The sequence below is a fragment of the Hyla sarda genome, chromosome 6, assembly GCF_029499605.1.
Source record: "Hyla sarda isolate aHylSar1 chromosome 6, aHylSar1.hap1, whole genome shotgun sequence".
NCBI lineage: Eukaryota > Metazoa > Chordata > Amphibia > Anura > Hylidae > Hyla > Hyla sarda.
In genome coordinates this window covers 253,216,783-253,231,634 of record NC_079194.1, presented here as the reverse complement: position 1 = coordinate 253,231,634, position 14,852 = coordinate 253,216,783, and the positions used below count along the sequence as shown (strand labels likewise).

The window sequence follows — 14,852 nt, the reverse complement described above, 5'->3', positions numbered from 1 at the left end:
ATAAAAAGTTTGTAAGGTTGAAAAAAGACGAGTCCATTGAGTTCCACCTAAAACCATACCGTGTTGATCCAGAGGAAGGCAAAAAAGAAACATGAGGCTGATGCCAATTGCCCCATGACAGAGGAAAATACCTTACCGGCCCCAATATGGCGATCAGAAAAAATCCCTGGATCAGCGTTCTATCCCCATGAATTTAGTATCCATAACCTGTAATGTTATTACTCTCTAGAAAAAAAATCCAGACCCCCCCTTAAACTTGTTTATTGTCAGACATCACAATATAATGCGGCAGAGAGGTCCATAGTCTCACTGCTCTTACAGTAAAGAATCTCTGTGATGATGGGGAATCATGGTGAAACAGTAGGTTATTGGCTGATTCCCTTTAACATCTCTAAAGCTGCTACAGCTGCTAATACTTTCAGTTCAGGGGCAATTTACACCTATAAACACTTGATAAATTTAGACACTTCCCTATTACTACTTTTTGTCTCCTGACTGAAATATAGGTATATGAAAAGACTGGCAATAGTGAGAAATTATGTAGTACTGGTAATCCATTAAAGGGGTGTTCCGGGATTTTTTTAAAATTTAACTATGTTACAAGGGCTGTAAAGTTAGTGTACTTCATAATATAGTGTCTGTACCCATGTTTAACCCCTTAATGACAGGCGCCGTAAATGTACGGAGCTGCAAAAAAAATGTCACTTCACGCACAGCACCGTACATTTACGGCGCTGCATTCCTTGTTCACCGCATCTCCGGATGCGGCAATTGGAACGAGATGACTGCTAATATCTATCAGCAGCCATCCCGGCATATCGCCCAGGGGGGTTCTGATCGGCGAAGCACGTCTCTGGTGACCCAATAACCCGGAAAATAGGGATGATCGGAGCTGTCAGAGACGGCGCCGATCATTCTAAAGGATAGGAGCGAGGTGCCACCTCCTTCTCTCCCCTGCGATTGGCCGGTCAGGAGTGACAGGTGGGGGAGGGGGGGGGGGGTGACAGTTCATTTCCCCTGCTCTGCCCACCCCTAGAAGTCGGGGCAAAGCAGGGAAAGATGGCTGCGGGGGCCAGCGTGGCGGGGATCGGTGGCAGTTACCTGAGATCACGCAGGGAGCGGCGCAGGCAGCGGGGGACCGGCGCAGGCAAGTGGATGCAGCGGCAGCAGTGTCAGATACAGCAGTGAGGATCACCGGATTACTGCTGCTTCTAGGTGTTTCAAATCTACAACTCCAAGCATGGCCAGACAGCCTTTGGCTGTCTGGGCATTCTAGGAGTTGTAGTTTTGCATCATCTGGAGGGCCACAATTTGGAAACAACTGTGCAGTGGTCTCTAAACTGTGCCCTTCTAGATGTTGCAAAACTACAACTCTCAGCATGCCCAGACAGTCCAGGCATGCTAGGAGCTGTAGTTTTGCAACATCTGGAGGGCTACAGTTTGGAGACTACTATAAAGTGGTGTCCAAACTGTAGCCCTCCAGATGTTGCAAACTACACTTAAAAGCATGCCGAGACTGTCCAAGCATGCTAGGAGTTGTAGTTCGGCAACATCTGGCCCTTCATCTGGGCATGCTTGGAGTTGAAGTTTTACAACATGTGGAGGGCTACAGTTTGGACACCACTATAAAGTGGTCGACAAACAGGAGTGAGGGGTGGCTGATTGTTACAGCGGTTCTGACAAACGCAAAAAAAAAAAGAAAGAAAGAAAACAGGGGGGAAAAAATACAAAAAACATCCACATGTGACCCCATTTTGGAAACTACACCCCTCCCGGAACGTAACAAGGGGTATAGTGAGCCTTAACACCCCACAGGTCTGACCGGCGAATTGCAGGGCAGGGGGGGGGGGGGGTCAAAGTTGAGATCCCCGCTCTGAAAGTCCGGGCAGCGCGGTAAAAATGGAGGCGGCAGTTACCGACGGCAGACAGCGGGGGACCGGCGGCAGCAGAATGCAGGCGGCAGTGACCGAGACAGAGGCAACAGTGAAGATCTGCTGAAGTGATCTTCACTGCTGCCTTGTAGTTTCACAACTACAACTCCCAGCATGCCCAGATAGCCAAAGGCTGTCTGGGCATGCTAGGAGTTGTAGTTTTGCAACATCTGGAGGGCTACAGTTTGGAGACCACTGTATACCGGTCTCCAAACTGTGAACTTCCAGATGTTGCAAAACTACAACTCCCAGCATGCCAAGACTGTCCAGGCATGCTGAGCGTTGTAGTTCAGCAACATCTGAAGGGCCAGATGTTGCAAAATTACAACTCCCAGCATGCCCTTCAGGCTCTCCGGGCATGCTGGGAGTTGTAGTTTTGCAACAATTGGAGGCGCACTGGTTGGGAAACACTGTCTGTTTCCTAACTCAGTATTTCCCAACCAGTGTGCCTCCAGCTGTTGCTAAACTACAACTCCCAGCATGCATAGTCTCTCAGTGCATGTTGGGAGTTGTAGTTCTGCAACAGCTGAAGGTTAGCCCCAGCCCATGTGAATGTACAGGGTTCATTCACACAGGCGGGGATTTACAGCGAGTTTTCCACCGCAGCTCAAACTCCTAGCGGGAAACTCACTGTGAACCCCCACCTGTGTGAATGTACCCTAAAAACACTACACTACACCTACACAAAATAAAGGGTAAAACACTACATATACACACCCTTACACTGCCCACCCCCCCACTCCCCAATAAAAGTAAAAAATGTCTCATATGGCAGTGTTTCCAAAACAGAGCCTCCAGCTGTTGCAAAATAACTCCCAGTGTTGCCGGACAGCCATTGACTGTTCAGGCATGCTGGGAGTTATGCAACAGCCGGAGGCACCCTGTTTGGGGAACACTGCCGTGTCCATCCCTACGCAAATCCCTAATTTAGGCGTGCATGGCATTCTCTCACTTCAGAGCCCTGTTGTATTTCAAGGCAACAGTTTAAGGCCACACATGGGGTATTGCCATACTCAGGAGAAATTGCCTAATAAATTTAGTGGGTCTTTTTCTCCTTTTACCGCGTATGAAAAGGTAAAGTTGGGGTCTACACCAGCATGTTAGTATAAAAAAATGTACACTAACATGCTGGTGTTGCCCCATACTTTTCATTTTTACAAGAGGTTAAAGGACATCTGCAGTGCTGGGCAAAAAAACTTTTTTTACCTCATTTAAAAGGTCTTTGAAAGACCTTTCCAGCTATGTCTCCCCCATCAAAATTGGCCCAGTCTTTCTCCCGTTATCAGCACACGAATTACGGAGGAGAAGTGAAAATAAAACTACATCTCCCATCATGCCTTGTGCTTACTTCCTGTAAGCTGCTTCCCTCCCCCTGTTCTATCCCCCCGAGCAAATTATTATATTGTAACGCCCACATCTCCCTTCCCTATGCATACACCCTCCCCTTCTGCTCATCTCCCCCTCCCCCATGCTGCTCCTGTCCAGTGATGAAGCAGCTGCCTCCGTGCTCACTGTAGTGTGGGCACTGGAGAGTGGATAGTGAAAGTTAAAATGGTAAAAAAACATAATTGTTTGTCTTTAAAACTGTCCTGATAGGGGTCCCTCCATCTTTTTCACAACTACAACTCCAAGCATGCCCAGTTATTTTATATGCTGTTCGGGCATGCTGGGAATTCCAGTGGTGCCTCCAGCTGTTGCAAGACTACAAATCCCAGCATGCCCTGTCAGCTTTCTGCTGTATGTGCATGCTTGGAGTTGCAGAGGTGACTCCAGCTGTTGTAAGACTATACATCCAAGCATGCCCTGTCAGCTTTCTGCTGTTTGAGTGTATAAAGGAGTTGTAGTTCACCAACACCTCTACTGTATCAGGAGACTCCTGGGAGTTGTAGTTCACCAACACCTCTATTGTATCTCTGTAGTCTCCTGGGAGTTGTAGTTCACCAACACCTCTATTGTATCTCTGTAGTCTCCTGGGAGTTGTAGTTCACCAACACCTGTATTGTATCTCTGTAGTCTCCTGGGAGTTGTAGTTCACCAACACCTCTATTGTATCTCTGTAGTCTCCTGGGAGTTGTAGTTCACCAACACCTCTATTGTACCTCTGTAGTCTCCTGGGTGTTGTAGTTCACCAACACCCCTATTGTATCTCTGTAGTCTCCTGGGTGTTGTAGTTCACCAACACCTATATTGTATCTCTGTAGTCTCCTGGGGGTTGTAGTTCACCAACACCTCTATTGTATCTCTGTAGTCTCCTGGGAGTTGTAGTTCACCAACACCTCTATTGTATCTCTGTAGTCTCCTGGGAGTTGTAGTTCACCAACACCTATATTGTATCTCTGTAGTCTCCTGGGAGTTGTAGTTCACCAACACCCCTATTGTATCTCTGTAGTCTCCTGGGTGTTGTAGTTCACCAACACCTATATTGTATCTCTGTAGTCTCCTGGGGGTTGTAGTTCACCAACACCTATATTGTATCTCTGTAGTCTCCTGGGGGTTGTAGTTCACCAACACCTATATTGTATCTCTGTAGTCTCCTGGGAGTTGTAGTTCACCAACACCTCTATTGTATCTCTGTAGTCTCCTGGGGGTTGTAGTTCACCAACACCTCTATTGTATCTCTGTAGTCTCCTGGGGGTTGTAGTTCACCAACACCTCTATTGTATCTCTGTAGTCTCCTGGGAGTTGTAGTTCACCAACACCTCTATTGTACCTCTGTAGTCTCCTGGGTGTTGTAGTTCACCAACACCCCTATTGTATCTCTGTAGTCTCCTGGGTGTTGTAGTTCACCAACACCTATATTGTATCTCTGTAGTCTCCTGGGGGTTGTAGTTCACCAACACCTATATTGTATCTCTGTAGTCTCCTGGGAGTTGTAGTTCACCAACACCTATATTGTATCTCTGTAGTCTCCTGGGGGTTGTAGTTCACCAACACCTCTATTGTATCTCTGTAGTCTCCTGGGGGTTGTAGTTCACCAACACCTCTATTGTATCTCTGTAGTCTCCTGGGGGTTGTAGTTCACCAACACCTATATTGTATCTCTGTAGTCTCCTGGCTGGGAGTTGTAGTTCACCAACACCTCTATTGTATCTCTGTAGTCTCCTGGGTGTTGTAGTTCACCAACACCTATATTGTATCTCTGTAGTCTCCTGGGAGTTGTAGTTCACCAACACCTCTATTGTATCAGGAGTCTCCTGGGTGTTGTAGTTCACCAACACCTATATTGTATCTCTGTAGTCTCCTGGGGGTTGTAGTTCACCAACACCTCTATTGTATCTCTGTAGTCTCCTGGGAGTTGTAGTTCACCAACACCTCTATTGTATCAGGAGTCTCCTGGGAGTTATAGTTCACCAACACCTCTATTGTATCTCTGTAGTCTCCTGGGAGTTGTAGTTCACAAACACCTCTATTGTATCTCTGTAGTCTCCTGGGAGTTGTAGTTCATACACCAGTGTTTCCCAACCAGGGTGCCTCCAGATGTTGCAAAACTACTACTCCCAGCATTCCCTGGTTGGGAAACACTGGCATACACACACACATAACAGGGACTACAACTCCCAGCATGTGTCATTCAGTAGTCCCCCCCCAGTATGATATTTATTCCCTGTAGTCTATACACCACCAGCCCCTGCAGTGTAATATGTCTCCTTCACACACACGTCCTCCCCTCCCTGCTCTGTGGTTTGCTCTGTGTTTTCCCCCATGAAAACTTGAATCCTCCCCATGATAAGTGAGGTCCTATGTAGACAGAGCAGGGGAGGGGGGAGGAGCTGTGGACGTCCTCATTCTCCCCCTGCTTGAATCTTACAGATAGGGGCGTTTCTGAGGATGAGCCTATGGCTGCCTCAGAAAGCACCCGCTCATGCATATGCATAAGCAGGGAGGAGCTGACAGAGGCTAGGGGGAGCACAAACACTGCTGGGAGGAAGAGATCTCCGTCCCCAAGATGGCGGCTGCAATGTAATGAATAGGGGACGGACGCAGGACTACTGGGCTATGCTGGCAACTCTAATATCTCAGAAACGGCTGCATATAGGTAAATAGGACTAATTGACTGAATTGTATAACTTTTGTTTGGGGAACATTTGGGCAGGGATTTTTGACCACTACAGTTGTCCTTTAAGGAAAAAAAGGCCCACAAAATTTGTAACGCAATTTCTCCTGAATACGGATATACCCCATATGAGGGTGTAAAGTGCTCTGCGGGTGCGCAACAAGGCTCAGAAGTGAGCGCACTATGTACATTTGAGGTCTAAATTGGTGATTTGCACAGGGGTGGCTGATTTTACAGCGGTTCTGACATAAACGCAAAAAAAAAAATCACCCACATGTGACCCCATTTTGGAAACTTCACCCCTCACAGAACGTAACAAGGGGTATAGTGAGCCTTAACACACCACAGGTGTTTGACAAATTTTCATTAAATTTGGATGTGAAAATGAAAAATCTTTTTTTTTCACTAAAATGCTGGTGTTACCCCAAAGTTTTTATTTTCACAAGGGGTAATAGGAGAAAAAGCCCCCCAAAATTTCCAACCCCATTTTTTTCTGAATATGGAAATACCTCAAATGTGGATGTAAAGTGCTCTGCGGGCGAACTACAATGCTCTGAAGAGAAGGATGGTGGATAACCTCTTTAATGCTAGAGCTCTGTATTCCCCTAAAAATATATGCCAATGTACAGGAAACTTCTACAGGAAACTTGCTATCCATAGACAGCAGCAGCAATCTGGAACATTTTACTGAATTTGGAAAACATGAAGGTCACTATTCTCATATGATGTCTACAGGTATCAACTGCTTAACAATGTATGTAGAAATAAGAAAACCACAGATAAGAAAGAAGTAAACAAGGATGAACTTTTCCTATTGATACATACTGATTTATAATAGCTACCGTATTTATTTTGTTTTTATTAGATTTGGCCGAAAAGCCATTCTGACTAGCTCCTGTCTGACCATGGCTGTATCTGGCACGTGCGCTGCCTTTCTTCCCAGCTTTGTTACTTACTGTGTTTTCCGGTGCCTGTGCGGGATAGCTTTTTCTGGAATTGTTCTTAACACCGTCTCTTTGGGTATGTAAACAGTTATCTTACCTGTGAATTCCACATGGATTTTAAGCTCCAGCCACCTTATATGTTTAAAGATGGTCATTTCTATGTTTTATTTGCCGTTATTTCTCTGAAATGTAAAAATTTCATATCTTGTATAGTTTATTTTTTACTTTAAAACGACACTTTGTATTGAATTTTTCTTACTTAAGTTTGCCAATTAGATCCCTAGTAATGTGACATCATGTGACAACATCTTTTCAGGAAGCCATATAAAACACAAGTGTCCTACACAGTTTTCAAGGTTTCACTAAATTTCCATTGGAATAAGGACACTATTTTAAAAATTGCTCCTGTAGTTTTGCTACTTACTGGACCCAGCTAACAGCAGAACTAAAAGAAAGTATCTATCTAAGGGCTTGTTCACACGAGCATATTCCTTTTCAAACTTGCAGCGTTTAACAGAGGGCGGGCACTCGGCAGGAAATTTTCGGCAGCAGAGTCTCCACTGCGGAGAGTCAAACCCTGAAAGTAAACCAGTTGATTTTCTGTTGCAGGTCTAGAATGGGTGGCACCCAAAGGACGAACTGTAGTTGGTACACTCTTTGCTTATGGTTTTACATGTGGCCAGCTGATTCTGGCAGCTAATGCATATATGATTCGAGACTGGCGATGGCTTCAGTTTAGTGTTTCTGCGCCATATTACATCTTCTTCTTAACCTCATGGTAAGCCCCTATATTGATTTGATGGAATGCTTTCATTTGACTAAGTAGAGATTTGCAAACATTTTAACATTTATTTGCCAAATTACAAGTAATAAACCATTACACTGGCATGTTTTGGCTTTTGGTTATTTACCTAAAGTCTTAAAGAGGTTTTCTCACTCTCGACTCTTATGGCATGTCAAGTAGATGGAGAGTGGAATCAGTTGGAAACAGGGATGGGGTAATCCACCCAATATACTCAAATCTTGTCTCAAAGATGAACTTCTTGTGTCCGTACACATGGCTGATATAAATAAATTGTTCCTTGCATAACTGTGATACTTTATTCTACAGTAAAAAATGTGCAGGTACTGAGTACTACCAGTAGAACTAAAAGTCAGCACTAAAGTTACTGATGGCAGGGAAGCAGGGACGACATCAAAAAATGTCAATGTCATATAGTGACCAATTCTATTCCTATGGTCCAGGGCCTGATGCAGGTCTTAGGGAAGGATACTGTTGCATTTTTCTTTGTCTTAAAGGGGTAATCCGCCCCTAGACATCTTATCCCCTATCCAAATGATAGGGGATAAGATGTCTGATCACGGGTGTGCTGGGGACCCCCACGATCTTGGCTGCGGCACCCCAGACATCAGGTGCATGGAGCGAACTTCGCTCCGTGCTGGATGACTGGCGATGCGGGGCAGAGGTCATGACGTCATGGTCACCCCGCTCTTGACATCATGGCCATGCTCCCTCAATGCAAGTCTATGACAGCTTCTTGCATTGAGGAGGCATGGCCGTGACATCGCGAGTCTCCGGAGCTGCACCCGACGCTCTAAACGAATGCCGGGTGCAGCAGGGATATGGGGATAAGATGTCTAGGAGCAGAGTACCCCTTTCAGAAAAGTTCAAACGTAGGCTCAAAGAAAGGCCAAGCTGCAGAAAAATATACTCAGTTAGGCTAGTATTCAACACCGTTTTTTTCTGCCATTTTTTGGTAATCTGCCACTGCAGTTTTTGAGCCAAAGTCAGAAGTGGATCCAGTAGGAAGGAAAAGTATAAGACCTTCTTTTTTTATTTCTTATTCCTTTTGAATAGACTTCTGGCTTTGGCTCAAAAACTGCAGTGGCAGATTACAAAAAAAAACTGCATAAAAAGACCTGTGTGGAAACCTAGCCTTATAGTGTTTCCTTAAAGTTCTGTACTGATCTTATAATGGGTAAACTATGTAAAAAAAAAAATAAAAAAAATGTAAATTAAAAAATCTTATTTTGGGACCATATGCATAGTCTTTATTCAACTCATCAACCTATCCAAAATATATAAGGCTATATTCACATCTTGTTTGTGGTGTTAAATATAATAGAAACCACAATGCAGTGCCACTTCCATTACACAACGGACACCCTTGGCTACCTATGGACCCAATCACCTTTATGAGATCTATTGGGTTCTGTAACTTTGACAGAAAAAAATTGATGCAGTGCTTTTTTTAAAAAAAAATCATGGAATCTGTAATGGAGCCTCCAAATCAGATACAAATAATTCTTAATCCCCCCCCCCCCCCTCTACGCCATATATATGCCTTCACAGAGCATATGGTAAGGGCTTGTTGGTGTGAGATAACCAATTAGGGGTTAACAGTTAGGCTATGTTCACGCATGCAGTGCTGCTGCTGTTGTTGCAAAAAATGTATACCATCACAGAACTTGGCAGACACCATTATGATTCAGTTGGTTTCCATCAGATGCCACTGATTTGTTGAATGTTGGATCTGGCACTGCTGTTTATAATGGAAACCATGGTGCAGATCCTTACCAGGAATCTGAATCTGTATTCTTATACAGATTTGGACATGTGACATAGCATCAAGGATCCTCAGTTTAAAACATTGTATATAAAGAGGGGGAATTAACGTTCTTTATGTTCTATAGGTGTGTTCCTGAATCTGCCCGCTGGATGATCATAAATGGCCGGTCTTATCAGGCGCTTAGGAATTTGCAAAGAGTTGCTCAAATTAATGGAAGGAGAGAAGAGGGGGACAAGCTTTCAGAGAAGGTAACATTCTATCACTTTAATTCCTTCTGATTTTCAACATAATTTGATCTAAAAAAAAAAAAGTTATATAACCTTCCATAATGGATGAATAATTTATGGGGCAAACAAATAAAATAAGTAGGATAAATCTCCTTCGGCAGGGCTCCCTGGGACATAAACTCATTGATAGAGATAAGCACTGGGGAGGAAGCACCATGTGAGGAACTACTTTCTTGGCTGCTCATACTTTATGTCCTTATCACAGCCTGCACAGAAACTAGGTGAGGAGATTTCATGGTCTGAACAATACAAGACTGTGTTCACACCACATCCCAACAGGGGCTTAGTTTGACACTATTAATGGAGTCCCTTAAGTGTTAGCACGCTGGTACTATTATTAAGGTACTGTGGATTGCACTATTTGGGGGGGGGGGACCTCTCGCACTCTTAATAGATTAATCTATTAATTTTATTAGAGGCATGGATAAGCACTTATAGCGTCACTCCAGCTGTGGTTACAGCATCACAAGCAGGGCTTATATAGAAAAACTGAGAACTGAGTTGAGTTCAAATCCTTCACCAAATAGCTGTAACTATAGTGCCCTCACTTTGTAATGTACCTTGTATAGAAAATAAGAAATGTCCCAAGAGCTTGCAGCATCTGCTTGTCTACAAATGCCACAGCAACACTTGGAGAGGCAGGTTCACACCCACAAAAAAATCTATATACGGGTTGTATTGGAGAATTACAGAAGATTTCTGAATGAGTATTGCTGCTTTGTTGGTTTAGATGCTAGAACACACAGAGAAATCTCCCTGGTCTGATGTATCTTTATACTCAGTATACCTTTTTGTATAGTGTTCTTAATTGTACCGCTATCAAGGTTATTAAAATAAAAAGTATTTTTAACCTGGGAGCCAATAGATGAGACATGTCGCTGTATGCCTATACAGTAGCATACGTTGGTATATCTGTTAGTTACATATATATTAAGAAATCTTCCCAACATATACCTCCAATACCTAAGGCTATGCTCTTTAAATGGTACCTGTCGCCATCAATGAAATTTATATATTATTGATTAGTCTATTTGAATTACTTTCCTATTATACTTCTTAATAAAATTTGTAACTTTGTGTTAAAATAACCCCTAAAAGTTTGGCCACCAGGGGTCCTCCTTCTGGTCCTGCCTGCATTCCTGCTAGCAGATTGTCACCTGCATCATCCTGGCAAAGACCATAGTCAGAAAATGCAGGTGGGACCTCAGCTCAGCACAGTATATTTTTTCTTCTGAGCATTGTAGTTCGCACGCAGAGCACTTTGCATCCACATATGAGGTATTTCCATACTCAGAAGAAATGGGGTTACAAATTTTGGGGGACTTTTACTACTATTACCCCTTGTGAAAATGAAAAATTTGGGGTAACACAAGCATTTTATTGAATTTAATTTTTACGTCCCAATTTAACAAAAGTTTGTCAATCACCTGTGGGGTGTTAAGGCTCACTGTAACCTTGTTAAATTCCTTGAGGGGTGTAGTTTCCAAAATAGTATGCCATGTGTTTTTTTTTTTTTGTTTTTTTACTGTTATGGCATCATGGGGGATTCCTAAAGGCAACATGCCCCCCAAAACCATTTCAGCAAAATTCACTCTCCAAACGCCTAAACGAAAATGAATTACAAGTTTTGGGGGGCCTTTTTACCTTTTACCCCTTGTTATTGTGGCCCCATTTTTTTCATTTTTACAACATGTTAGTGTAAAAAATTGAGATTTAGATTTTTCTTCTACATTTTACTGCTATTCCTGTGAAACACCTAAAGGGTTAACAAACCTTTTTGAATGTCATTTTGAATACTTTGAGGGGTGCAGTTTTCAGAATGGGGTTCATTATAGGGGATTTCCAACATAAAGACCCTCAAATTCACTTCTAAACTTAACTGGTCCCTAAAAAATTCAGATTCAGAAATTTTTGGAAAAATTGGAAAATGGCCCTCTGATGTCTTCAAAAAGTAAAAACATGTCAAATTTATGATGCAAACATAAAGTAGACATATTGTATATGTTAATCAATATGTAATTTATGTTCCTTTTCCTTACAAGCAGAGTACCACTAACATAAAGTAGAATATGTCACGAAAAAAAATATCTTTGAATCAAATTTATAAGTAAAAGCATCCCAGAGTTATTAATGCTTAAAGTGAAAGAGGTCAGATTTGCAAAAAATGCTCCCGTCCTTAGGGTTATAATGGGCTCCGTCCACAAGGGGGTTAAGGTAGAAAACTAATAAAAATAATAAAAAATAAAGGCAGGGGGTGGTTTATCATGAGGATGAGGAGTGAACTGGGAGGATTAAAACATTTATCAAGATCATGACAGGTACTCTTAAATTAAAGCAATATGGCTTTGTCAAATCTATTGCACGACAGCCCACATTAGACAGCTCCCATTCACTTCATTGGGAGCTCAGTAACCCAGCACGGCCCTTATGCAGTGTACAGCACTGACTTCTTCTGTCTCTGTTCACTGTGCTAACAGCTGATAGATGGGGGTGACCATATACTGGTAGCCTGTCCTGACATGCCAGTCTGAGGAAGGAGGGTGCCACCTCCGAAACGCGTCATTGGTGTGCTAAATAAACATAGTACCTCATGGTACTTTAATGCTACATTTGGATCTGGATCTTATTTAAATTGGAAATCCGAACAGCGCCTGCTGCATGGGTAATGTTTTTCCTTTTTCCACTATCCTGAGGATAAGCAATTAATGAAAAAGTCCCAGAAAACTCCTTTAGCACAAGGTAAACTAAATTATAAACCAAGAGTGTTGTGTGGTCTACTCTTTCAAGGGATACTTTTGGAGGAAAATATATGTTTTTATATCAACTGATGCCAGAAAGTAAACTGATTTGTAAATTACTTCTATTCAAAAATCTTAATCCTTTTAGTACTTATCAGCTGCTGTATTCTATTCAAAAATCTTAATCCTTCTAGTACTTATCAGCTGCTGTATGCTTTAGAAGAAGTTATGTAGTTCTTTCCAGTCTAATCACAGTGTTCTTTGCTGCCACCTCTGTCCATGTCAGAAACTGTCCAGAGCAAGAGCATATCTCCATAGCAAATGGAAATAATTAACAAATCTGTTTAACTTTCTGGCACTAGTTGATATGAAAACATTTTTATCCTTCAGACTACCCCTTCAAATAACCTCTCTGGTCTGCAAAATGTTAATTTTCTACCTTCCCTCTGATTCCTTCTGATTGGAGGAATGACCAGGGGGAAGATCAAAATCTGTGTAGAGGAAGAGTGGTGCAGATGTGGTAGCTTGGGGGGTGTAGGGGGTGTAGCTGTGCAGTGATGAAAGGGTGTTGGATTAACCCTTAACTGATGCCAGGGTGCGGGTTCTTCCTCAGTATATATATATAATCTTACCGCCACCCGTCCCAGGAACGATAGGGAGGAATAAAGGATGGTCCACAACCCGAGGTTTAGTAAACTGTAGATAACTTTACTGCAGCTTTTATGCAGGTTGATAACGGCAAACAGTCTATACAGAAGAGTAGTCTGTAAGTTCCTCACAGTTGGTTGGGACCTTGTAGTATATAAGCTCGGAGTCTGGAATTATGCTGTTCCGCTGGATTTAGGGGAATTGTTTAGGTCCAGCAGTCATGTAGGATTAACGGGATTTAGGTTTGATAAACTCACGGTTAGTAAGTTGCAGCAGTGATGGGCTTCAGGCCTAGTTCTGTCTTTAGATTTGTGCTGAGCTCCGCTCGCTGTCATATCCGGGAAAAAGAGAGCGAGAGATTGGTTACAGCGCCCCTATATGGAGAGGGGCAGGCTTAGAGCTTATTGGTTCCCACCAGCTGTCAGTCCTTTCACAAAGCATTATGGTACATCATGTGACCACATCACATGCCCTTAAGCTTAACTTAACATTAGACTTGTGATCATGTTACCTAATGTTCTTGAAGTACTATACATGTAATAAAATATATACAATTTATACACCTCAAACTTAATAAAATTAAAGAAGGAACAGGTGACTAGGGGTTATCCCACCAGGAGGATCCTACCAGTACATAGGAACTCTGACTTTGGGGACTTAGCACACAAGGTACGGTACAAGGTACAGTACCGGGACACCACACAAATTGCTTCTTTCATTTTTCACAGGTCTTTTTAAAAAAACGAAAGAAGCAATCTGATAGATTGCCATGGGCAACAGCACCACTCTTCCTCCTCACAATTTTTGATAAGTTTCCTCCATGTATCTAAGTAGGTTTTACATTTTGCAAACTGACTCATGCTACATGATCAATTTGGCACATACAGTATTTAGAGTTCTCAAACTTTTTATACCGACTTGTGGTTGGTTTACTTTGTACCAATTGTCTAAGAAAGAATTTTGTTCCACTTTCTTACATAAGCCACGCTCCCTCCCTCCACACCACTCCCTTGTCAAGATGCTCCAGACTGCACCAAATTAGTAAATCTGCCCTAAAGTGTTTCCTTGATGCCAAATGCTTTAAGTGATATACATCACACACTAAAGATGGAAGTAATTGACATACTAATAACTTTTTTGTAGGTTCTTATTTCTCACATGCAGTCTGACTTAAACAGTGTAAAGCATGCTCATTCGCCACTGGACCTATTCCGCACTCCCGGAATGCGCAAAGTCACAATTTGTCTTATGTTAGTCTGGTGAGTACCCTGCTTTATGTTAGATCCACATTGTTTTTTTGTTTTGTTTTTGCTGTTTTTTATTTTTATAAAGCTTAAACTTGTATTGCTTGCCTAAGGCTAAGTTACCCTTACAGACACAGGACAAAGCTAAGCTGATTTTCAAGGGGGACAGAAAAGCTTTAAAGGGGTATTCCAGGAAAAAACGTTTTTTTTTATATATATCAACTGGCTCCAGAAAGTTAAACCGATTTGTAAATTACTTCTATTAAAAAATCTTAATCCTTTCAGTACTTATGAGCTTCTGAAGTTAAGGTTGTTCTTTTCTGTCTAAATCCTCTCTGACACCTGTCTCGGGAAACGCCCAGTTTAGAAGAGGTTTGCTATGGGGATTTGCTTCCAAACTGGGCATTTCCCGAGACAGGTGTCATCAGAGAGGATT

General features: G+C 42.6%; 1 protein-coding gene across 2 annotated transcripts in view; it reads left to right on the top strand.

Moving 5' to 3' along the window:
* Window positions 1-14,852, top strand: part of LOC130276930 (solute carrier family 22 member 20-like) — an 84,888-nt gene that overhangs the window by 47,748 nt on the left and 22,288 nt on the right. For both annotated transcript variants that reach the window (XM_056526952.1, XM_056526951.1), the window contains 4 exons: window positions 6,851-7,005; window positions 7,539-7,707; window positions 9,624-9,747; window positions 14,316-14,431. In XM_056526952.1, the coding sequence (XP_056382927.1) occupies window positions 6,851-7,005; window positions 7,539-7,707; window positions 9,624-9,747; window positions 14,316-14,431 (564 nt within the window). The remainder of the gene's footprint in view (window positions 1-6,850; window positions 7,006-7,538; window positions 7,708-9,623; window positions 9,748-14,315; window positions 14,432-14,852) is intronic.